General features: G+C 41.2%; 1 protein-coding gene across 2 annotated transcripts in view; it reads left to right on the top strand.

Annotated features, from left to right (window-relative positions):
- The window catches only part of PLD5 (phospholipase D family member 5), a 237,965-nt gene that overhangs the window by 107,251 nt on the left and 103,955 nt on the right, over positions 1-26,759 (top strand). For both annotated transcript variants that reach the window (XM_073335270.1, XM_073335271.1), the window contains one exon: positions 23,442-23,610. In XM_073335270.1, the coding sequence (XP_073191371.1) occupies positions 23,442-23,610 (169 nt within the window). The remainder of the gene's footprint in view (positions 1-23,441; positions 23,611-26,759) is intronic.

The raw sequence follows: 26,759 nt of genomic DNA, 5'->3' as shown, positions 1-26,759 counted from the left end.
TTTACTGTTTGAGTACTGGAGAAAAATATATGAAAACTAATAGCTTAGAGATATGAAACATGCACAAATACTTGCCAAAAGTTTAAATGTAAAGTTCTTTATTATAATAGCTAAAATGTATTATATTTTAATATGAACAATTTTAAGATTTTTTGAAAACTAATTTTACACAAATGTTTCTCTTCCAAAATCATCAGTGCTGTTTATATATACGGTGAACTCTGCCTTTTATGTGATCACTAAAAAGAATGACAAAACTCTGTGAAGACGAATAGCTAACATTTAGGGTACTAGCTGGAGACTTGGGAGACCCAGATTCAAGTCCCTGCTTGGCCACAAACTTGCTGTGTGACCTTGGAATAATGTATCCAGTTCTGGTGTCAACAAGAAAGATGTTGATAAACTGGAGAAGGTTTAGAGAAGAGCCACAGGAATGGCTAAAGGATTGGAAAAACATGCCTTGTAGTGACTAAGCTCTTTCAGTCTATCTGGTTAGCTTAATAAAGAGAAGGTTAAGGGGTGACTTGATCACAGTCTATAAGTACCTTCATGGGAAATGAGAACTTGAAAATGGGCTCTTCAATCTAGCAGACAAAGCTATATCATCATCCCATGGCTGGAGGCTGAAGCTAGACAAATTCAGACTAGAAATAAGACACAATTTTTTAACAGGGTAATTAACCAGTGGAACAATTTACCAGAAGTTGTGGTCGATTCTCCATCACTGGAAATCTTTCGATCACAAATTGATTTTTTCTAAAAGATATGGTCTAGTTCGAACAGGAATTAATTTGGAGAAGTTCTATGCTGTGTGACAGAAAGGAGTCACACTAGATGATCACAGTGGTCTCTTCTGTCCTTAGTCGTCTTGTACCTCATTTTTTCATCCGTAAAATGGGGATGACAGGGAAGTAAGTACTGTTTCATGGGGGTGATGTGAGCATAAATTGCACTGATGTGGGCCATACAGATACCTCAGGTAGATAGAAAAATCAGTTCCAAACAGAGGTGAATGCCTAATAAAGGCAGAGTAGAACTGTATTCGGTACATTTGAGGATATTTTTGGTACTGTCTCTAAAGACAGGAGGTTTCCTATTAAAAGATACTTCACAGATTTCACTGTACAGAGCAGTTATTACTATCTCAGTTAACGCTATTTAATAGACTCTGAAAGAGTATTACTGCCCAACTGCTTAGGGCTAAAATATGGGCCAATAATAGGAATAGTAATGATACCTTTGCAGCGTATAGATTATGTGCAACTCTTTAGGGGTGCTCATTCTACTCTCCCTGCATTGGCCAGAGTCTGACCCATCGATTCTCCCCTCTCCCTCTCAGTTCTTAATGGCATCTAAATCAACATAGACTTGCCATAATTAATCCCTAATTTTATTAAAAGCATCATTATAGATATTAACTCCTGTAGGTATCAGCCCTCTTATGGGCATCTATGTTAGTGCTCTTAGGGCATATTGGAGAATTTCCATAACACTCTGTTTCTGTAATTTGAGTATGGCCTATATCTTTTGGGAATAGATGCTTCAAGAGTACATTATTCCTTTCATTTGTGGATTTTTATTACCATCTTTAGCTACAGTATATCTGCTGAATCAGCAATGCATCTTGCAAATAGCTGCCAGAGCTTTTTACCTTTGAATTTTCCTTGATTGTTTCACAAAGTATCTTGTTTGGTCTCTGCATGAAGGGCATTAAATGTAAGGGATTGCTGGATTGTATAAATGCTGGCAGCATATAGTGGCGCCTTTGATCCTGTTCTGTGTGGGGTTGGGGGTTTCTTACTGCAAGTCTCTTTTAGTTAATAGCAATAATAATACAGAAATGTGTTGATTTCAAGAACAAAAAATCTTCTTCTTCTTCTTGATAATGACCTAGCAAATACAGCCATGTATCAGAACTCCTACACAAACTGCATCAAGAAACAAAAGTAAACGGTTGAAAGATACATAAATCAAGAAAAGATGCATTAATAAATTGAAAGAAAAATAAATGAGGACATAGGCTGATGGCATGATAGCAACAATAGTCACATTTCTCAATGTACTGCTATCTGACCATTTATTCCATTAAAATTAACTTTATTTATTACATATATTCAGTGAATAATTTTTTTTCCACATAACATGCTATGGCAAAAGATCATAAACATATAAAACAGCCTATATGATATGACAGAAAAATACATTACTATTTCCTGTTTTTTTAAAAAAAATCAACTAATTTCCCTCTCACTGTCTTGAGATACTGTATTTCTCAGCAACATTTAGTCCTCACTAAAAAAAGTTCTTTGTGGGCCTATCTGAGCACCAATGAAATGTAGAAATAAAATGAAAACAACTAATGAAGTATCATTTTTCCTACTTACGTAATAATACCACTTATGTGGAGCTTTACAAACACTGATGAATCTTCTCAAATCCCCGGTGAGGAAGGTATGTTAGGATTACTAGGTCAGTTTTACAGATGGGGAAACTGAGAGTATGCCTGAAGGATTGATTCTTAGTGGTGCTGGGCATACACAACTTGGTTCAGAGGTGACTTGTCCAGCAAGTCCCTGGCAAACCCCAGGTTGTAACTCATGGGTTCTAGGCTATCAGTCCCATATAAACAGTAAATATTGGTGCCTCCACGAGGTGAAGGCCTGATCTGAAGACTCTGGGAGTCATCAGGGCCTAACACTGTATAGTGGGAAGTGCACAGCTCCCTCCAATTTCCCATTGACAAGTATTCAGTAACTTCTAGGAACAAGCCTCAAATGCTGTCATAAATATAAAGGGAAGGGTAAACCCCTTTGAAATCCCTCCTGGCCAGGGGAAAGCTCCTCTCACCTGTAAAGGGTTAAGAAGCTAAAGGTAACCTCGCTGGCACCTGACCAAAATGACCAATGAGGAGACAAGATACTTTCAAAAGCTGGGAGGAGGGAGAGAAACAAAGGGTCTGTGTGTCTGTCTATATGCTGGTTTCTGCCGGGGATAGACCAGGAATGGAGTCTTAGAACTTTTAGTAAGTAATCTAGCTAGGTATGTGTTAGATTATGATTTCTTTAAATGGCTGAGGAAAGAACTGTGCTGAATAGAATAACTATTTCTGTCTGTGTATCTTTTTTGTAACTTAAGGTTTTGCCTAGAGGGGTTCTCTATGTTTTTTTAATCTAATTACCCTGTAAGATATCTACCATCCTGATTTTACAGGGGGGATTTTTTTATTTCTGTTTACTTCTATTTTTATTAAAAGTCTTCTTGTAAGAAAACTGAATGCTTTTTCATTGTTCTCAGTTCCAAGGGTTTGGGTCTGTGGTCACCTATGCAAATTGGTGAGGCTCACCTTTTAATGTAATATCTGAGCACCTATCACTGCAAGGGAATATGGCATCCCCAGAAGATGAACGATTAGATCCTTGTTTCCAAACTTCAGTGAGTGGGCCCATTCTTTTCACCACCAAATACAGACGCTCCCTTCAGACACAAGGATTCAGGTGGCTTCTTTTCTGGTAGAGATTAGGGTGGTTTTCTTGTTTTTTGTTTTCTGGAACCATGTGTATCACCTTCATTACAGGAGGGCCAGGAAAAAGTTAATCTTTATTTACTGATTCCAGTCCCATCTCCCATGATCTAGCCTGAGGATTACAAAAATATAATGCTCTTCTTACATAGCAAGGGTCAGACTCTGCTGACTGCATTGAGTCCTAGTCCATTGTTTTAGCAATGAAATCTTCCTTGCCCACTTCAGCCTCCTGTTTTCTAGCTTTCCCAGTAGAAACAAATGCACGCTCATACATCTAGGAACAAGGAATATAGGTCACACTTATTTGATGGCGGACCTTATCCTGGAAAGCAGTAACTCTGAAAAGAATTTAGGGATTAGAGTTATTTCTGATGGGCATCCAAAGCTGGAGATGTGATGTATTTATGCTGGTTCAGTACAGGTGCACAACTAACTCTGTAACCTTGGGGTTTTGTGTAAATTTGCGGGATTTCTGAGATATTTTGTTCTAGCTGTTATATGTTGCAGGCAGACATCCTAGCTTTTTGGGAATCATGCTTTCCTAGAGTCTGCACAACTCCCTGCCTCATCCCTCCCAAATTTAACACCAATGCAAAAAAAAAAAAAAAACCAACAAAAAACAAACCCCTGACCCTGCACAAATTTACATAGAGCCCTGTATCTGCTTCTGGGGATTGCAGCAGGGATACATGGTTGAACAGCCCTTTCTGACACCCCACACCATACCACCCCCAGCACATGAAGTAGATTTGGCTCTTACTCTATGCAGGTTTTCTTTTTGCAAGGTAATAAGCCCAAGAATGCTCAGAAAGACAGGATCAGGCTTGAACAAGTTATACAATACATGATGTGTGAGATGAGGCAATGTTACTGCTCTTTGGCCTTAATTCTCTCTTGGCCTGGATGCTCTCATGAAATTTTGCAAGGAGATGGAGTCTTTTGATTGCTCTCCTCTCCCTTTTCCCTTTTTCATTGATTTTCTCCCCTCCTTCCTTGATACACTTCTCTATCCTTGTTCTCTCTCTCTCCCCACCTTCCCTTTCTTCTGTTTATGACTTTGTTAGCTCCAGCAGCACACTTGTATTTCATTTAGGATTTCACATGAGGGCTTTTCTGGGTCATGCTTAATCAATGGCTCTATTAGGGGTATAAAATATGGTATTTTTTTAAGAACCTCCAGGCTAAATTATCTTCTTTTACCCTCAATAGGTAATGCTAATCCCACTATTTACAGTGGTGCAAATTTGGAATAACTCAATTGAAATCAAATCACTATAACTGAAAGCAGAATTAGGCTCATTTACTTCACTGTGTGTGTACAGGTGTTACTGAGAGCAGAATGCATCTTATGATCAGTTATCAGATAACTGTGCCTATGGGATGTCATCTTTGACATAGACTTGGGGTTATAGAATTTATGCTGTTACACTTCTAATAATGGTTCTTTGCCTGACTGCAGTTATTGGGTTTGATCAATAGTTCAAGTGGTTTGAAACAGGAAGTGCAGCTCTCCCTGCCCAAACCTAGGAGCAGGGAGAGATATGGGGGAACTTTGTTTAACCGAGACAAGGTGAGGAGGGATAGCTGTCCCTCTGCTCTAAGCAGAGGAGAGGGATCCATGTTTCCCTCTTCTTGCCTCTTGCTTTAAGCCTGGGGCTTAATTTACTCACGGCAGGATGTTCAAGAACAGACTCATTCCTTTGGGGAAGAATAGTCAGTAAAAACTTTTCCGGGAATGGTGGCTTTACACTCTGGCTGGGGCCCCATAGGAGCCCTGTGAGGGACTCTTTCTGGGAGATGTGCAGATCATCTCCCAGGCTTCCTGACATCTCCTCATCCCTGAGTGGCTAGTTCTGCTTACTTTATAGGTTGTGCAACTATCTCCTGTCCCCTGATGCAGCTGCAGGCAGCTTGCATTTTTGCAGCCTCTTCCAAAGTAGGCTTCCTGCTAGTGCCAGGGTTCTGCCAGCTTCCACCAGTGGAGCTCGTGGAGTTTATTGGATCCAGTATTTCTACATTTTAAAAAGAATTTGCATCTATATTTAGTATATGGGAGACAACGTTGAAATCGGTAATGCTTTCTCTTTTATACACTTCTGAAAAAGTTACTTCCCATTATTAAGATCAAGCAATGATAGGGATTTTAATGTTCCTTACTGCACAGAGCCTATTGGTCATGAAATCACATGTGTGGGTGTCTTTTAATAAAGATGAAATTGATCCATAGAATATTCTCTGAAGTGCAAAGTCTAGTCAGGTCAACTGGCTTCTCTTGACTCATCAACCATTATTAATTCCCCCCGCCCCAGCAACCTGCTGTAATAGTCCATTGACCATCTCTAAATCCTCCTTGCCCAGCTGAAAAGCCCATTCAAATATTTTAGTGTTGACAGGCAGAAGTTCTGTAAAAATGCAAATTTCCTTCTGCTGAAGGGCAAGAAGCCAAGAGATGGCTTTAAAAATATTTCCCTGCTGCATGAGAGTTTTGGTGCATTCTTACAGCTGGAATGCAGAGTTTTGAGCATTTCTGCCTTCTGTAAAATCACTGGTATTTTGATTCTCTGTATATCAGTACTTCGTAACTTTGGTGCAGAATACTCATTTTCTATACCTTTCCCAGATAATATAGGACTTAAATGCTGCCCTCTGCTCTGCTGATGAACAAAGACTCCCCAATGCTCAAGAAAGCACTAAGAGGGGTCCCTGCTACAGCTTAGATACCACAGTCTTAGTTAAACCCCCCCCCCCAAACCCTAAGACTGGAAACTAACTGAATACCATGTAAGCCCCACTCAGCAGGACATGTTAATTGGTGGCACCCGTTGATTCTTTCCAGAGCATCAGTAAGGTATAACCCAGATAACACCACACTGGGAGGGGTTGCTAGCACTTTGGAGGACAGGATTACAATTCAAAACAACCTTGATAAATTGGAAAACAGGTCTGAAATCAAAAGTCTGTACTACATTCTGAAAGAAAAAAATCAAATACAAAACGGGGAATAAATATGTAGGTGGTAATACTACTGAAAGGGATCTGGAAGCTGAAGTGGATCACAAATTGAATATGAAGCAACTGTGTGCTGCTGTTGTGAAAAGGGCAGATGTCATTCTGCAGTGTATTAGTAGGGGTGTCATAGATAAGACACAGGGAGGTAATTGTCCTGCTCTACTCAAAACTGGTGATGCCTCGGCTGGAGTATTGTGTCCAGTTTTGTGCACCACACTTTAAGAAAGATGTAGACAAACTGGGGAGAGTCCAGAAGAGAGTAACAAAAATGATCAAAGGTCTGGAAAACATGACCAATGAAGAAAGATTGAAAAAATTGGGTTTGCTTAGTCTGGAGTAAAGAAGACTGGCGGGGTGAAGACATGATAACAATATTCAAGTATATAAAAAGTTGTTATGAGGAGGATGGTAAACACTTGTTCTCGTTAACCTTTGAGGATAGGAAAAGAAGCAATGGGCTCAAACTTCAGCAAGGGAAGTTTAGGTTGGACATTAGAAAAACACTTCCTAACTTTCTGGGTAGTTAAACAGTGGAACAAATTGCTGCAAAGGGAGGTTGTGGAATCTGTCATTGGAGGTTTTTAAGAACAAGTTAGACAAACACCTGTCAGGATTATTACTTAATCCTGCCATGAGTGCAGGGCACTGGACTAGATGACCTGTTGAGATCTTGTCCAGCCCTACACTTCTGTTTCTCTGGCCACTGAAGGTAGGACAAGAATAATGGGCTTAATTTGTAGCAATGGAGATTTATGTTAGATGTTAAGAAAAACTTTCTAACTACAAAGATAGTTAAATTCTGGAATGGGCATTTGTCATAAATATAAAGGGAAGGGTAAACCCCTTTGAAATCCCTCCTGGCCAGGGGAAAGCTCCTCTCACCTGTAAAGGGTTAAGAAGCTAAAGGTAACCTCGCTGGCACCTGACCAAAATGACCAATGAGGAGACAAAATACTTTCAAAAGCTGGGAGGAGGGAGAGAAACAAAGGGTTTGTGTGTCTGTCTGTAGTCGTCTTGGCCAGGGACAGAACAGGAATGGAGCCTTAGAACTTTTAGTAAGTAATCTAGCTAGGTATGTGTTAGATTATGATTTCTTTAAATGGCTGAGAAAAGAATTGTGCTGAATAGAATAACTATTTCTGTCTGTGTATCTTTTTTGTAACTTAAGGTTTTGCCTAGAGGGGTTCTCTATGTTTTTGAATCTAATTACCCTGTAAGATATCTACCATCCTGATTTTACAGGGGGGATTTCTTTATTTCTATTTACTTCTATTTTTTATTAAAAGTCTTCTTGTAAAACACTGAATGCTTTTTCATTGTTCTCAGATCCAAGGGTTTGGGTCTGTGGTCACCTATGCAAATTGGTGAGGCTTTTTATCCAACATTTCCCAGGAAAGGGGGAGTGCAAGTGTTGGGAGGATTGTTCATTGTTCTTAAGATCCAAGGGTCTGGGTCTGTAGTCACCTAGGCGAATTGGTGAGGCTTTTTACCAAACCTTGTCCAGGAAGTGGGGTGCAAGGTTTTGGGAAGTATTTTGGGGGGAAGGACGCGTCCAAACAGCTCTTCCCCAGGAACCAGTATTAGTTTGGTGGTGGTAGCGGCCATTCCAAGGATAACGGGGGTAATATTTTGTACCTTGGGGAAGTTTTGACCTAAGCTGGTAAAGATAAGCTTAGGAGGTTTTTCATGCAGGTCCCCACATCTGTACCCTAGAGTTCAGAGTGGGGGAGGAACCTTGACAGCATTCAAGGGAGGTTGTGGAATCCCCATCCTTGGAGGTTTTTAAGAACCAGTTAGACAAACACCTGTCAGTGTCAGGAATGGTCTAGATTTACCTGCCTTAGCACAGGGGGTTGGACTTGATGACCTCTCAAGGTCCCTTTCAGTCCTAAGTTTCTAGGATTCTAAGATAGCTTATTGCCTTTGCCTATGCCAGTGGAATACTGGCTTGATGAAGTTCTTGTGGTTTTTTTTTTCTTTAAAAGGTGTCTGTAAAAAGTGAAATGATGTGAGGATTTTATTTCAAAGGGAATATGAAATTAGCACACTGCTCTGGTTTGGTATAGCCAGCCAACTTTGATCAGAAAATAATACATGATTAAATAGTCATACTGATTTTCTTTTTCTCTCTCAATTCTATAGTTTGAAATTGCAGAGTGTCTGTTAGTTTATGTCCAGGACCGTTTCAAAGGATGTCGCGCACTCCCCAAAATCAGGAGTTGAAAAGTAAAGAAAAACATGGTAGTACTAAACACTCATTCCGCCCCTCCCACAATCCCATAATTTCCAACTCCTTGGGCCCACAACCCCAAAATTTCTCTAGTTCTCAATCCCCGAAAATGGGACATACTGCTCAGATATAAAGTGAAGATGACATGTTCTCTGAAGTGCTGTCCTTTACACTAGGTACAGTTAAAACAATATACTTTGTCTCCGCTTTCAGTATGAATCTTAGACCTCATTTAAGAGATCACATGGGGTTTTGTCAGCTTAGCAAGATGTTACTTTTTCAGATGGCTGTCATCCTGGTATCCAAAATATAAGCTGTTGTTTAAAAAATAAAGTGACTAGTCCTTATGTCTGAGTCTGCAGACACCCTGAAACAATAGCTCTGAGAAGTGTGAACTGTCCCATTGATCTCAGAGATATGTTAATATAGAAGTAATGAATGAATGAATAAATTAATATCAACATTAACTATTTCACTTCCAGACAAAGCACACAACAAAGGAGAGGTACAATCATATTCTGAAGATCTGCACAATATACTTGAGTAGCACGTGAGCCACACCTGGGGATGGAGGGGGGGAGGGGAGATGGAGTACGCAGAGCTTAATGAGACATATAAGCAAATACCAATAGAAGCAAAACCCAAGGAGTGCAGAGGAGTCCAACAGGGCATCATCCAAGCCCAATGCAGGTGAAAAAAGATTAAAGAGTCCAGTGGGGCATCTGATATCCACAGAGGGGCAGCTGAGCCAGGAGGCCAGCACAGCATGCACAAGCATATTCTGAATATTTGCACAAGACACTGTGAGCGTCTTCTCATTTTGTAATCTCAAATGGGTAGAACATGGTTTGTGGGCAGGGCCTAGAAATATTCCACTATCTTTTTTTTCTTTTCTTTTTGTTTAAACACCCAATTTACATCTGCCTCACTTACTATAAAGACAGATCTACAAGGAACCTCCTCCCGCCCATCATGTATGCCCACCAAACAAATCAGATTTGCCTAAGCCTTAAATCACTTATTGATAGTGAAAATCTCTAACATCTCACCTTTTATTCTCAGAAACCATGGTCAATTATCCACAGTCCCCCTGTAAATCAGAGAGCCCACTTAACCTCATACACACAATAGTAGTCAATTATACTACCCTTATTGATTCTTAACCCTGACTTGAGACAGTACTGTGTGGGTAGATAGTTATTGTTAGGACTGGTTCAATAGTATATGATTAATATAGTATGTTGTGCGTTTTTAAAAATGTATGTATTGAATGATTTTTCACAGTATTTGTCCAGGTACACTTTTGCTGTACATTTGTTGAGCAATGTAATCTCTGATTTCTCACCAGCCCTTGTTATGTACCTTGTATGCCACAAGATAAGTGAGCCATTACAGAAATACAGGGTCAGAGTTAAAGTTGTTTGTGGAACCTTTACTGTGAATTTCTATACTTTTTACAGTCTTGTTTTATTCTCAGTTTCTCATCTGTAAATAGGAACAATAATGTCTGCAGATCTTTAGCTCGGACTTTGGAACCTTATTTAAAAATAACATTAAAGTGTCTGACTTAGGGTTTTGTTTTGTTTTGACTGACTTAGGGTCTGATTCAAAAGCCCACTGAAGACAGTGGAAGACTTTCTATGGACGTTATGGGCCAGATCCAAAACCTATTGGATATCTTCACAAGCTAAAAACAAAGGGAGGGGGCTTGTTTTGTTTTTGTCTGGGAATAACTGACCATTTTATGCACTCTACTTTTTGTTTAAACATTTATTTCTCTATCAATTCCTTGACTCCCAGGCAATCCACAGTGGTGATGGTGTGTCTAACTGTATTGGTCTTTAAATAAAAAGAAGTCCATTGAACTAATTCGCTAATACTCTGGTAATGAAGATGGACAATTGTTTGATTTATTTTAGCTTGTCTTAATATCTAACTTGCTGTCCTCTGATGCCATCCAGATGAGACAAGCATGAGTGTTAAGTCATAATTGTAGCACAGGACACTTTCTGGGCATTAATTATGGGTTAGGAAAAGATGATGCCTTTAGCTATGCCTCAGGCCAACTAACTCTGGTTAAGACTCATTAATCCCCAGGAAATGCCCTGTGTCTCTCATTATCTCTGTAAGATGAAAAGTTTTGTTACCTCTATTTACGTCCCCTTGTCCATAGTTTTTTGTTCCATTATAATTGCACAGTGGGGGTGTTGTCCCATTGCTCACTGAGTTCTAGAGTATCTGTGCATGGTGTGTTAAATAATAATGTCATATTCATTGTTCGTCAGCATTATGCTTAGCTTTGGAGTTGTGTGAATGTAATGAAGTTTAATGTACTTGTAACAAAACTACTGGATCTCTATGTCAGAGACAGGAAGAGACAAAGCAAAGCTCTTTACTGCTATTCATGAAGATGGATTGTATTTCTGTTAGAAGTTAAAATGCAACTGTCAACACTTTCTTTCACAAAACGTATGAAATTATGACTATATGCCCCTTTCTGTTTAAGGAGCACAAAGTAAAACTGTTTTAGGCAAAGCAATAATCACCCCATTTGGGGGTTGTGTGATAGTAACACAATACTGTTGTAAGATCTGATTGAACAGAATTGTACCTGACCTGAATTGGAACTCATAATTACTAAGCAAAATCATGAGCAGTAATTATTGTTCACATCAACCGTGGACCTTTTAAATTTAAAAAAGCCTTTATATTCTATCCGGTAAAGCCACCATCTCCTCCTGAGAGTCACTTCTCAAAACATACCTTTTCCATAATGCATACAGTAAATGGAACCTGATACTGGCTAGATAGGTGATGAGCTGTGGTTGCTGCTCTGACTAGCCTAAGAGTTGGGCATATCCGATTATTTTTGTTATCCTCTCTCCACCCCGCACCCCAAGCTGCTTGGTTATTTAATTCACCTGTTATATCTTTTCTGCCTTAGACTGCAAGCTTTTTGGGGCAGGGCGTATCATGTTTGCATAGTGCTTAGCACAATGGTATCCCTAACTGATTACCAGGCCCTACTGTAATATAAATATATAATAATACTGTTAGGAAGTTGGCTTTGAACTGAAGCACAGAAGAGAATCAGCATTAAAAGTTTATAAGCCCAGATCTGTATAATCGTCAGAGATCATAGCCGTCAGAGATCACTAATGAAGTACTATGTTAAAGCATAGATAGATTCACACCTACTAAGACTCCCTCATTTTAAACTAATCTGAAGGTAGTTTTTCAAAGTATAACCCTCTTAAAAAGGGGGTATTGAACAAAACATTTAAGATATCACATAGATTTTTTTTTTTCCCCAAACCTGCCTCATTTGAATTCTGTGGCTTGATTGGCCTGCAAATGTCCGGGATTGAGGTTAGTGAATAACTGGGCAGCAAGAGTAGCTCAACAGCAATAAAACGTCTGTGTTCATTGAATCATTGTTTGTTGCCCAAACAAGAAAGGTTACTTTACTCTAATGTGGTGGCTGGTGTGAGAAATATTCACAACAAATGATAACTCAGATTTCAAGGAGTCAATTGGGCATTCAGTCACAAACTCAAAAATCATCTATTTTCATAACAAAATTTACCAAGTTTTATTAAGTATGTCAACTGCCAGAGAAAATGATCACGTTTCCAAGCAACAGTAAGCATATTTGAATTGTAATAGGTCCATAAAGTTTGAACTTGAAATTTTTCAGATTGGAAATTTGAAAGAAAAATCTCTCATGGGTAGAAGATCAAAACCTGGGTGGTGAGAAATTGCCTGAAACAAAGAAGCAAAATAACTGGATAACATTTTGTGGAAAACTTTTTTGCAGTTTCATATGGTTCCACCCATGATACAGATCCTGAAATCTTTGTCAGCAGTTTGGAAGATGGGCAGCTTTGTTGGCATAATCCTGAAATGAAACACCACAATAGGAAACAAATACCTATAACTTAAAATCTTGCAACTTTATTGCAGCTCTAGCAGGGGCCAGCCGCAGGTGTCTAATTGCACTGTAGACTACCCTGTGTGTCAGTGTGGACAGGTTCTCAATTACATAGTAGTAGTAGAAGACACTGATATTTTCATTACTAATTGCTAAAAAGACTAAAAAGCAGGAGTGTGGGATTCTGCTCTGAAACTGGCTGTTACAGTAGCACCTTTTTACTCAACAAACCAGCTTTTCTGTGCGGGCAGAGTCAGAGCTGCTGACCGAATAAATTCTTGATTACTTTAAACTCCTATTAAATCTGCAGAACCAAAACAACGGTGGGAGAAGGAACTGAAATGGATTGTGTGCCTTCGTTCACAGTAACAGAATGGTTTACAAAGTTCAGTCACTTAAATTTGTTGCACGTGTCACTCAGTCCCTAATTAGCCTGGCAGAACTGTTATTACTGGCAATGTTAGATGATAAGGAAAGAGCCCAGGTCCTCCTTGCAGGGCTAGCAGTTAGAAGAAATGGCCTTTTATTTGTACACTGAAAACACTCGATGAGGAATTCACTGAAAGACTGTAAACATGAATTCACCACCAGACTACAGTTGCTTTTAAAGGTATCACATCTGCAGTATATGATATATTATGGATTATTTCTGAGATAATCTAAATTTTTTTTTAAAGTATTACATTAATTGGGCATGATCAGTGTTTTATTAAAAAGCACTGCATACATATGGACAACTTTCCCTTTAAATTAAGAATATATTATAGAACATACTTTTTTCTGCATCTTTTTTCTTATTAAAAGCTTACAATTTTTTTTGAAGGAGAAAAGAATATTTCAGCAGTTCATCTTCGCACTGCTGAAGATTGTAACAAAAATGGTTCTGAAGCATCTGTTATGGTCTATTATGTCAATATAATTGGTATACTAAATAGTTCTTGAGAACTCGTTGGCATGTATAACACTCTGAGAGCAAAAGCAAACAAAATGCTTTTTAAAATCCATCATTATAAATTTACATGACTATAAATTTGAAGGACAAATTGCAATCAAATGTTATTTACTGTTGGTATTCTCATTCAGTGAAAGATACCGTCCTTGTCCCACAGAGTTTACAGTCTACCCAGGATTCCTTTGTTTATGCGTTCAAACACCTCATAAGCTCTTTTGGCCAGTGTCACACTAGGCGCTAATGTTGAACTGATTATCACCATGACCCCCACATCTTTTTCAGAGGCACTACTTTCCAGGATAGAGTCCCCCATTCTGTATTTATGGCCTACATTCGTTGTTCCTAGATATATGTTTACATTTAGCTGTATTAGAACACATATTGTTTGTTTGCACCCAGATTACCAAGTTTCAGAGTAACAGCCGTGTTAGTCTGTATTCGCAAAAAGAAAAGGAGTACTTGTGGCACCTTTAGAGACTAACCAATTTATTTGAGCATAAGCTTTCCTGAGCTACAGCTCACTTCATCGGATGTCTTCTGCAGTTTCCACGGTATGCATCCGATGAAGTGAACTGGAAGACATCCGATGAAGTGAGCTGTAGCTCACGAAAGCTCATGCTCAAATAAATTGGTTAGTCTCTAAGGTGCCACAAGTATTCCTTTTCTTTTTCCAGATTACCAAATCATCCATATCACTTTGTATCGTCCTCTTCATTACTTACCACTTCCCTAATTTTTGCATCTGCTGCAAACCTTATCAGTGATGTTTTTATCTTTTATTTCAAGTCAATGATAAAAATGTTAAATAGCATAGAGGCAAGAACCAATCTCTTCAGGCCCCCACTGGAAATACACTCACTTGATGATAATTCCCTGTTTACAGTTATATTGTGAGATGTATTTGTGTGATAGGGTGGCTTAGGCTTTGAGGCCCCCTGCTGGAGGCCTTGTGGCCCTGCCACACCCCACCCCAGAAAAGGGCAGTGGAGATAGTCCTCCATTCTGTCTAGAGTGGGGGCATGGGATGCAGCCAATCCAGTCCCAGCAGGCCCATATAAAAGGAGCTGCAGTGCAAAAACAGAGTTCAGCTCCTTGCTGGAGGAGCATGGATGGTGGGGCTGGCTGAGAGAGCTATAGGAGCTTGGACAGAACCGTGCTGGTAGAGACTGGGGGGAGTGAAAAGGAGATCTGGGCTGGCTGCTGGTACTCAACCAGGACAAGGCCCTGAGGTAAGGGTGATGAATGTGCTGGGGCTGTGGGATAGTGGCCAGGGAATTGTAGTAGTGACACAGTTTATGTAAATGATGTGGCGAATGGCTGCTATCTATAGGGTTCCTGGACTGGGATCCAGAGTAGTGGGCAGGCCTGGATTCTCCCCTACCCCATAAGGCACTGGCCTGGACTTTTGATGCACCCAAGAAGGGAGAACTGAACTCTTTTAGTGGTCTGGCAAGAAAGCTGGGGCCAGAAAGGCCCCAAGAGGGTGAAGACATTGCCTCCAGGTAGGGGGAATCATGGGGCACCACTCTATACGAGAGCAGGGGCCATTTAGGAGAGTTTAGAAGGGGTTGAGAGATCGTTCGAACCAGTGTACTGTGATAGGCCCTGCTGGACTGATTGAGGAGGAAGCCTAGAGATAGGGCTGCAGATAGAGATGTTACAGAGGGCACTGAGATATGCCCTGTGTTGGACTTGAAGCTTGGAAGGGGGTTGTTTTGTATTTCGCATACAGATTGTGTGAGACTCAGCCAGAGGGCTGAGTTGCTGAATACCCATCACAAATAGAGAGTGAGTACAGGCATATGCACTCTGACAAGGGAGGCGCTTTCAAGAGGTGAGTACCACCCGTTACAGTTGGTTGGATTTTAATCCATTTAATGCCTGCCATATTTTATATCTTTCTAGTTTTTTAATCAAAATGTTGAGCAGTATGAAGTCAATCTCCTTACAGAAGTCTTAAGTATTTTGCGTCGGCACTATTATCTTTTATCAACCAAACTTGCAATCTTATTTAAAAAAAAATCAAGTTGGTTTAACAGGATCTATTTTCCACAAAGCATTAATTATATTGCCCTCCTTTAATTCTTTTCAAGTCCTGTATCATTATTTAGTCTGGGATCAATGCCAGGCTGACAGACCTATAAGTACCCAGGTCATCCCATTTACCCTTTTTAAAAGTTAGCACAACATTAGTTTTCTTCCAGTTTTTGGAACTTCCCCAGTGCTTGAAGGCTTTTTGAAAATCAACATTAACAGTCCAGTGAACTCCACAGCCACCTCTTTTGAAACTCTTGGATGCAAGTTATCTGGACTTGCTGATTTTAGAATTTCTGATTTTAGTAATTTCTATTTAATATCCTCCAGAGATACTAGTGAAATGGGAAGAAAGTTTATGATCATGATACGATGAGACTTTTATCATCTGTTTTTCCACAAATACAGAACAGAAATATTTATTGAATGCTTCTTCCTTTTCTGCATATTACTGATGATTCTACCATTTCCATCTAATAATGGATCAATACCATTGTATTTTTTCCCCAATATATTTTAATAACTCCTCTTTGTCTTTAACTTTGCTGGCCATAGACTTCTCCTTTGCTTCCTTTATGAATTTTCTACAATTCCTATCTTCTTCTTTATGTTTAGTTCTGTCAAATTCCCCTTCTTCTGTTTGTTATTGAACGTTGTTGTATTTATTTTTTAGGGCTGCCTTCACTTCCCTTCCAAACCAGGTCAGTTTTTTAACCAGCACAGCCTTCTTTGATTGTGAGTTTTTGGGCATCTAGTAAGGTGTTCTTAAATGATTTCCAATCATTCACATTTTTCTGATTAAATTCTTCCTTCTAACTGATTGGCTCATAATTGTTTTCAGCTTTGTGAAACTGGCCCTTTTAAAGCACCAAGTATTGTGCTGCATATTCTAAATGTGATCAGTCATGATCATAGAATCATAGAATATCAGGGTTGGAAGGGACCTCAGGAGGTCATCTAGTCCAACCCCCTGCTCAAAGCAGGACCAATCCCCAATTAAATCATCCCAGCCAGGGCTTTGTGAAGCCTGACCTTAAAAACTTCTAAGGAAGGAGATTCTACCACCTCCCTAGGTAACGCATTCCAGTGTTTCACCACCCTCCTAGTGAAAAAGTTTTTCCTAATATCCAACCTAAACATCCCCCACTGCAACTTGAGACCATTACTCCTTGTCCTGTCATCTTCTGCCACTGAGAATAGTCTAGAACCATCCTCTCTGGAACCACCTCTCAGGTAGTTGAAAGCAGCTATCAAATCCCCCCTCATTCTTCTCTTCTGCAGACTAAACAATCCCAGTTCCCTCAGCCTCTCCTCATAAGTCATGTGTTCCAGACCCCTAATCATTTTTGTTGCCCTTCGCTGGACTCTTTCCAATTTATCCACATCCTTCTTGTAGTGTGGGGCCCAAAACTGGACACAGTACTCAATGAGGCCTCACCAATGTCGAATAGAGGGGGACAATCACGTTCCTCGATCTGCTCGCTATGCCCCTACTTATACATCCCAAAATGCCATTGGCCTTCTTGGCAACAAGGGCACACTGCTGACTCATATCCAGCTTCTCGTCCACTGTCACCCCTAGGTCCTTTTCCGCAGAACTGCTGCCTAGCCATTCGGTCCCTAGTCTGTAGCTGTGCATTGGGTTCTTCCGTCCTAAGTGCAGGACTCTGCACTTATCTTTATTGAACCTCATCAGATTTCGTTTGGCCCAATCCTCCAATTTGTCTAGGTCCCACTGTATCCTATCCCTGCCCTCCAGCGTATCTACCACTCCTCCCAGTTTAGTATCAACCGCAAATTTGCTGAGAGTGCAATCCACACCACCCTCCAGATCATTTATGAAGATATTGAACAAAACCGGCCCCAGGACCGACCCCTGGGGCACTCCACTTGACACCGGCTGCCAACTAGACATGGAGCCATTGATCACTACCCGTTGAGCCCGACAATCTAGCCAACTTTCTACCCACCTTATAGTGCATTCATCCAGCCCATACTTCTTTAACTTGCTGACAAGAATACTGTGGGAGACCGTGTCAAAAGCTTTGCTAAAGTCAAGAAACAATACATCCACTGCTTTCCCTTCATCCACAGAACCAGTAATCTCATCATAGAAGGCGATTAGACTAGTCAGGCATGACCTTCCCTTGGTGAATCCATGCTGACTGTTCCTGATCACTTTCCTCTCATGTAAGTGCTTCAGGATTGATTCTTTGAGGACCTGCTCCATGATTTTTCCGGGGACTGAGGTGAGGCTGACTGGCCTGTAGTTCCCAGGCTCCTTCTTCTTCCCTTTTTTAAAGATTGGCACTACATTAGCCTTTTTCCAGTCATCCGGGACTTCCCCCGTTCGCCACGAGTTTTCAAAGATAATGGCCAATAGCTCTGCAATCGCAGCCGCCAATTCCTTTAGCACTCTCGGATGCAACTTGTCTGGCCCCATGGACTTGTGCACGTGCAGCTTTTCTAAATAGTCCCGAACCACCTCTTTCTCCACAGAGGGCTGGCCATCTATTCCCCATGTTGTGATGCCTAGCGCAGCAGTCTGGGAGCTGACCTTGTTAGTGAAGACAGAGGCAAAAAAAGCATTGAGTACATTAGCTTTTTCCACATCCTCTGTCACTAGGTTGCCTCTCTCATTCAGTAAGGGGCCCACACTTTCCTTGGCTTTCTTCTTGTTGTCAACATACCTGAAGAAACCCTTCTTGTTACTCTTAATCTCTCTCGCTAGCTGCAGCTCCAGGTGCGATTTGGCCCTCCTGATTTCATTCCTACATGCCCGAGCAATATTTTTATACTCTTCCCTGGTCATATGTCCAACCTTCCACTTCTTGTAAGCTTCTTTTTTATGCTTAAGATCCGCTAGGATTTCACCGTTAAGCCAAGCTGGTCGCCTGCCATATTTACTATTCTTTCGACACATCGGGATGGTTTGTCCCTGTAACCTCAACAGGGATTCCTTGAAATACAGCCAGCTCTCCTGGACTCCTTTCCCCTTCATGTTAGTCCCCCAGGGGATCCTACCCATCTGTTCCCCGAGGGAGTCGAAGCCTGCTTTCCTGAAGTCCAGGGTCTGTATCCTGCTGCTTACCTTTCTTCCCTGATCATTTGTACCTAAGTGTAAGTGGGGGAATAGTCCCTCACAATAGCAGAACTTTCCTGGCTTCTGCACTACCCCAGTGAAGTGGGCTAGCGAAAGACTGAGTCCTCGCTCCCACTTCCTTTACCCAGTGGCCTCCCTGCCCTTGAGGACTCCCCTTCCACTCTCCTGTCTGGCAGAGTCCTTGTAACCCCAACAAGGCCGGTCCCAGGACTCGACCCCCAACCCTGCTGTGGTCACCTAGGAAAGGGGCTAGGGTGTCCCCACTCCGGGGTACTCTCTCTGCACTGGGCACTTCTCTGACCCACTGACCATTACATACAAGTTAAAGCAAATGCAAGTTATTTAATCAACAGTCAATTTTAAAAAGAATAAGGAAAAATGGGAAAGGTTAAAGGAAACACATCAACCCGCTCTGTGGCAGGGAACATCACAAACAGTGTCTCTGGAATGTCAGGGAAGTTCAGTCTGTTCCTTGTAAGTCCCAGGCCCTGGCTGGCTGCAGGGATGCTGTGGGTTGGACACTCGCTCTGGTGGTGGCCTCACGCTCTCAGGCTCTAAGTGGTAGGACCCTTCTTCCCAGTGTCGCACCCACCCTGTTGGGGTTATGATCCAAGCCTAGCCTGCAGAGCCTCTTGGCTGAGGCGTCTCCCTGTGCTTGGCCCGCTGCCCAGGGTCCTCCTCGCTCTCCCCAGCTGCTCACCGCAGCCAGCTCTGGACTGCTCTAGCCCCAGCTCCACCACTCCGTCTCAGCACGGCTGCTGCTCTGCCTCCAGCTCCCTGGGCTGCTTCTTTGGCCCCTCTGCCTCTGGTTGCTACAGCTCTGCTCCCAGGACAGGTCTGTTCTGCAGGCTGCTTCTGTGACTCTGCTCCCAGCACTGACCTGCTTCCTGGGCTGCTTTTCTGCCCCCTCTGGCTCTGGTTGCTGCAGCTCTGCTCCCAGGGCAAGTCTGTTCTCTCTGGGCTGTGCCTCTGGCTTTGGGGCTGCAGCTCTGCTCCCCAGCTTAGCTTGGGTCCCTGCCTTCTCCTTAGCTTGGCCCCACTCTGTCTGACCCAGGCAATTCCAACTCACATGGAGGATGGGATCTCCCTGGCCTCCTGACTCCCTGATTAGCCTGCCCGCCCTCTTATTCAGGCTGACCCGGAGCATTGGCCTCTCCCCATTGTTCCTGGGGGCTGTCCGTCTCAGAGTCCTGATTCCCCATCAACCCTTCCCTCTTTTTAGTACTGGGAGCTAGCAAATAAAACACCCCCACTGAATGTTAGTAAGGGGGCAACAGTCCCCTTGCATAAGCATTGTTATTTTTTAGTTCTGTGATCAGTTCCTCTTTATCTGTTAGGACGAGGTCTAAAGTAGAAAAGAATTCTGTCTTGTGTGACAGTGGAAAAGTCACTTAAGCTCTCTGTGCTTCAGTTTTCCCCCAAATGTAATATGGGGAAAATATTTCTCTGCTAAGCCCCACATAGGGATTAATTAATGTTTACAAAGCATTTTTATGATCATTAGATGAAAAACACAAAAGTGTAAATTAAATGATCTTTTTAAAACATAATTTATCTTTTAACATGAAAAACAGTTTGGGCACATTACAGGTATGTTGTTAACCTCAAGTGACTGAGTTAGTTGTAATTTTGTAAACTTGATTTCAGCTGTTGGGGCCCTCGCTAAATTATCTGATTAATGACATAAAATGTGAAGCCATGCAGAATGCTTGTCTTCTGTGCATAGCCTCACAGTTATTAAACCAGTGCTGTTTGGGGCATAGTGGGAAGGCAGTGAGGTGACTTTGTTTTTTCTTTAATATTCAAAGATTCTTAAAGCAGGAGTAACTTCAGCTTCATGATCCTATATAATTGTGGATCAGTGATTTCTCTTATAACTGCAATTTAATTTACAAAGTTGATAATGTAAACAGCACTTCTCTTTCCTCAGTCTGGACTGGATTCATGAACAGGGGAATATTTCAAGTTTTAAGAGATGGGTTCAAACTACAAAATCTGTACTAGCTCTCGTTTTCGAGAAATCCAAACGGCAATTTGGTTCAGGATCATTTCTAAATCATAACAAATAAAAGATAAATTATTTGATCTTTTAAAATAATACAAATGTTGTTTGTAAAATGTCTCCTCTTTCTATCAAAGCTCTCAAGATGGCAAAATAAAATAACTAATCACAGATAATTTAAAATACAATAATAATGAACAACATTATCAAAGGAGCAGGACTAGGAAAAAACATAAGAGTTTATCTGTTATAGCTACTGGATTCTAATCCTAGCTGGGCTACTGTCTTGTGTGATATTCGAAAAGTCACCTAAACTCTCTGAGCTTCAGTTTCCCCCGAAGGTGATATGGGGAGAATCTTTTTCTAATGTGCCCCATCTCCAAGGGTGCAGAAACTTAATTAGTGTTTACAAGGCACTTTGCAATCATCAGATTACACTTAGTGTTTAGTGCCATTACTAAATTCCTACTCATATGGCCGAGTACTGTTTTGTATTGGAACAATTTTCATTGAAGGGTAAATAAAAAATAAGCTTATATGTTTATTAATCTCATTTTTACATTCCATTCACCCAGCACCTCCCTTTCATTACTTTGTTTGTCTTTTGGGCTATCATAAGTGGTGAGATATAAAAGCCTTTGAGGAAAGCATTCTAAATATATTTGCAGTTTATCTAGTGAGTTGTACAAAGGTTCTGCTTTAACTTGGTGCATGAAACATGACTGCAATAGCACTAGCTACGCTTGCAACATTTGGTTTGTTCAGTAGAGTACAATTATCTGAGTTTCCTTCTTTATAACATTGGCAAACTATTTAGTGGATTTTCTGGGTATAGGTATTAAGCGAAGTGAATTTGTTCTCTGGACAAAATTCAGAACAGTTTATGGCTTACTTTTGGAGTCTATTTGCTGTCATTGAAAATGGTTTCCTCTACTAACAAATGTACTTAACCCTTGTTTTATTTTTAAAACTTAAATATATCTTGCTGTTCATCAGCTCTACTCTCTTAACCCTGTATCTCCTATTCCTTTGTTTTCATTTTGTTTCTGGGAACTCGTTTCCATTGGCAATATGTAGATAGATTGGATCAACTTCCAGGTGTGAGTGATTAAAAGCTCTGTTCCATGTTTGAACATTTGTGTCTAGTGACACAAATGTGTCTAGTGTGGACCAAAGACAAAAAATGAGGATATATGTGTCTATTGGAAAGAGTCAGAATTGGCAGGAATTGATTATGTTAGGATTTCTATCAAGAAGGCTTAGCCAGCTACTTTCATACCTTTTGCTTCCCAATACAAAAATACAGCTGTGTATCTGAGAACATAATTGGACCTGTTTGTTTCAAATAAACTGATTTTTGTTGGAAAGTAGGGCCTTATAATTTGCTAAAGTTTTCAATTTGAGGAAGTCAAGCAGTGAAGCAGTATGCTGCATGAATTGCCTCTCCTTCCTGACAGACAGCGACCTATCTTGAACAATTGTTTAGAGCAGTGATTTCTATACTTTTCAATACATTGAGACATATGTAACTTGCAAATGTCAAGCAAAATATAGAAAACAATTTTAAGGAGCTTTCCTAAAAGTAGATGCGAAAAGGTACAGGATGAAATAGCTGTATCCCCTGCCTTCCTTTGCTGATGGTTCCTGATCACTGCATCATGTAGGTAAACAGAAGCAGGGTGGGTGGCTCAGAGCAGAAACTGGGAGTGGAGGCTTGCTAATCTGAGCCTAGAGGCTGTTCCATGCTTTAAAAAACCAGCTGTAAGGGTGCTAGGGAGTGTGTCTCTTCCATGTGGAGCAGGGGGGCTCTTAAGGGAAGTGTTGCTCAAGTAATCTGAGCCTAGAGGCTGTTCCATGCTTTAAAAAACCAGCTGTAAGGGTGCTAGGGAGTGTGTCTTTTCCACGTGGAGCAGGGGGGCTCTTAAGGGAAGTGTTGCTCAAGTAAGAGAGAGGGGATATGGGGAGGGGAGATGGTACTGGTGGTGGGCTAAAAAGGAGATAGGAGACCAGTTTAGTTTATTAATATCCTCAGGATGAATGTACTCATCCTTAATGTGTTAAGGGTTAAATAGCTAGTTCTGCATGAAAGAGATTGCTGGGCTTCAGGAACCTCATTCATTATATAGCATTAAAAATTGTTCAGATCCATGTTTATTGTATGGGGATAGAAAACATGATCCTGAGAAGTGCTAAGTACTGGAAATTCTTAGGGTATGTCTACACTGCTTCCCAGTGTGGCTAGACAAACATATGCTAGCTCCACTTGAGCTACTGCACTAAATATAACAGTGAAGCCAGGGGTACCATGGGCTAGCCACCTGAATACAAACTTGTCCAGACTCTCTGGGTGCACACTCAGGCAAATAACCCAAGCTGCCATCTGCACTGCTGGCTACACTGCTATTTTTACCATGCTAACTCAAGAGGCGCTAGTGTGTGTCAGTCTACCGGTGCTTGGAAACAGGCTCCCAGCTGCAGTTTAGACAGACTTTAGTGACTTCACTGAGAGTTGTAGGTTTTAGAGCATGTGTGAGGATCAGGCCCTAAATCATGGGCCCAATAAATAGTCCCCCAAACTAACAATACTTTTACAAAGTGGGAGACTTTGTAAAAAGTGGCTTTATTAAATGTCTTTTTTTTTTTTGGTCTCCTCTTAGGGTTGCTCTTGTGGAAAACATTCCTGAAGGTATAAACTATTCAGACAGTGCACCATCCCACTTGTCTCTTTTCCAAGGCTGGATGAATTTGCTTAGTATGGCTGAAAAGTCTGTTGACATAGTATCTTCCCAATGGGACCTCCATCACAGTCATCCATCTGCCTGCCAGGTATGTTTTAGTCTAAACTGTCACCCCTCTGTTCGGAATCTAGTTTTGTATCTTGCTGCTCATGTTCTTTCTTTGTTGAGTTATGGAGCTGTGGCTTAACAGAGCTGTTTGGCTGAATATTGGGATGGCGGGGGGGGGGGGGGGATACTTCCTAATTATGCAGTCTATTATAGCAGAGCAGCAGAGTAGGATCTCTGCTATAGTTAAGGTTAAAACCAGCTTTATGTGTAAAGCTCAACCATTCTCAGTGCTCTAAAATCCATAAGGTTCCTTGGGTTGCCTTGAAATTTGGTGTGCTTCACTGGGAGTTCAGGGAAGGGACAGTGATCCAAATGTGGGGGCATTTGACCAAGAGATTCCCAAGATACAGCTCCCTGAAATCTCCCAGCTTTCCTTAAAGTTGACTTGTTTTGGCAACACTTACTCAGACAGATAAAGGTCAAACCAGGGTTCACATCATTGCACATGGATCTCCATCCCTCACAGGTTACCCCCCAGAGAGTGTATAGCACTCACCAGCTTTTTGCGAGAAATCAAATTAAAATGTTATTTGAAAAATTGTTTCTTTTGCAGGTAGGCACATCCCAAACAGTTCTAAGACTCATGCACAGAGAGAGGCTAACTATCTGGAAAACTACCTCTCCATCCCTGGACATGTGTGGCTCTGAGGGAATTTAATGGTCATTAAATCTGAGTACTACTTCCAGTTCAAATCCAACCCAGGTCCGGGGTGGGAACCAACCGGCATATTGCTCCAATCTGCCCCATCAAAGGGCAATTTGTATTTTGAGGAACTGTAATCTGAGTACAAGCATATTATTTCACAATGTGCTGAAATTATTTTGTGAAAAGAAAATAAACAACACAAACAAATGCTCAATGTGAAGAGAGGGTAGCTGGGGTGGAAAAGCAGATAGGAATAGGGGAGGCAGGTTGGGGGATCAGGTGACGGAGATGGGGGAATGGGAGGGGATACCGGGGTGAGTAACAGGAGACTGGGGGAGAATAGGGACAGGGTGTGCTGCTCAGCCACACATTCACCACTCTGTGTGCCAGGATCTGAGGGGGCAGGGACAACCCAACTCTGCTATGCCTTATGGGATTGTAGGGTAGGGTTAATTATACAAATGTGGGGTTATTTGAACAAGGGGTTCCTGAGATTCCCCCCCCCCAAATATTTTTTTTTATCAAGTTCACAGATTCTAGCAACTTTGAAATTCACCTGGGCAGAAATCTGAGAAGAAACTGTAAACATTTAGAAAAAATCTGTCACTATCAAATTGTTGAGTGGTGTGGCTTTTTTTTTTTTTTTTTTTTAAAGAAATCTGAGTACGGAAGCATATTCAGAAGGTGCTGACATTATTTTTGAAAAGCTAACAAATTACATATGTGAATGTTCACTGGGGAGGGGAGGTGTGATTAAGTGGGAATGGGGGAGAGAGTTTTGGGCCTGTAGTGAGGGATAGGGTATTATGGGGAGGGGATGAATGGAATGGGTGGGAGAGGACTTGTGGGTCTCAGGTAAGGGGGAGGGGATAGGGATTAGGGGAGATGGAGGGGCGAGGATGGGAGGGATTGGAGAATGTGAGTGATAGCAGAGGAAGTTGGGTAGTTAAGGAGGGTTGTAGCCAATAGTAAAAGATATCGGGTATATTTAGGATATAGAGGTGAAATATCACTATTAATGTTATAATTAAGGACTTGCAAGCCTCAGGCCTGTAAGATATTTAGCTTAGCCAGTCAAGGTCTCAGGCCTAAAAATAGGGTGACTCATCAGTTACTCATGTCAGCCTATGTTATGAGATGAAACAGTCAAAGGAATAGATGTGATGATATTTAGGAAATATATATTGCAATGTATCAGTTAAAGCCTGATATAGTATTTTTGGGATTTTTCCAAACATAGGATGTCAGCAATGTGTTAACAACAAGTTGTTATGATGACTGAATGACATAAATGTTAACAAGCCTAAGAGGAACTAACAAGTTAGTCTATAAAAGTGGCCACTCCAAACTTAGTGGGCTGTGAAAGTATAGATAAGGAAAAGGAGTTGAAGCCTTCATAAATATGTACGGACCCCAGTGCGTGTCAGCATAACACATTAAAAAAGCTGTATCTGAGCCTGTGTGCCTTGGGAGACACCAGGATGACACCCTCTGGTGAGGAGGAAGAGGAAGATAATGACTAACACTCCAGATTTCCCCAGCAGGAGATATGAATGATGGCAGTTGCAGGGCTAACCGCTTTGCACTCATTCTCTATATCTGCTGTTGTACTTCAGTGTTGTGGGATTGTTTATTTGCTTAGTGTATTTGTTAATAAAGGAACTTGTGATCAATTGTAATTGTTGCTTGTGTGCGCGTCTCGGGTGTCTCATCCTAATGATACTAATAATGAACTTCCTGATTTTGTAACCACTCAGGAGACTGAACCCTTATTGACCTCTGCAGTCTAAGAGATTAATCAATACACAAATCCATCAGTTAAATTACAGATCTGGCACCCCAGATGGCACCAGAAAGAGCACATAGAGAAGAAGACCACCCTGTAGTGAGACAGGGATAGGTCAAGACCATCCTTGGTGCTAGTCTGGGAATAAAATCCTTGTCATAGTCTGACTCTGAGCAGGGCAAACTGCCACAGCTGTATAATCAACCTGGAATGTCACTTCCACTTCTCAGTTCCTGTTTTATTCTTGTGTAGTTCTATCTCTTTTTCTTTTGTCATTGTGAAATTATGAGCCCATAAAGGAAATAAAAGATAAGAAATAAGAGAATGGATGTGAGTGCCCTCTTGTTTCTCAAGAAGATAAACACAGGTTGGAATTCCTCAAGAAAGGAGTTTGGGGGGAGAAGTCTTCCGTGAAAAAGAAGTGAATTGTAATGGACTAGTCATTTTGCAATTTCGCAAGAAGAGAATTATTTTTGTTTTAAATGTACAGATGTTAATGGGTAGATATTGTGATATATGAATAGTAGTACCAGATATTAACTGAATAAACGGGAGTGTTGGGACCCCGCAGTCATTTACAGACCAGAGGGTCCCTGAAATATAAGACTTCTCTGGACTGTGCCCTGACAGAAGATTAAGGGAAGCTCTGTAGGACACCTCGGTCACAACGCCCCAAGTGGTGGTTATACATTACCAG

This window comes from Lepidochelys kempii, chromosome 3, assembly GCF_965140265.1.
Source record: "Lepidochelys kempii isolate rLepKem1 chromosome 3, rLepKem1.hap2, whole genome shotgun sequence".
NCBI classification, from domain to species: Eukaryota; Metazoa; Chordata; order Testudines; family Cheloniidae; genus Lepidochelys; species Lepidochelys kempii.
The sequence above is the reverse complement of the archived record's forward strand: the minus strand, read 5'-3'. Positions and strand labels throughout refer to the sequence as shown.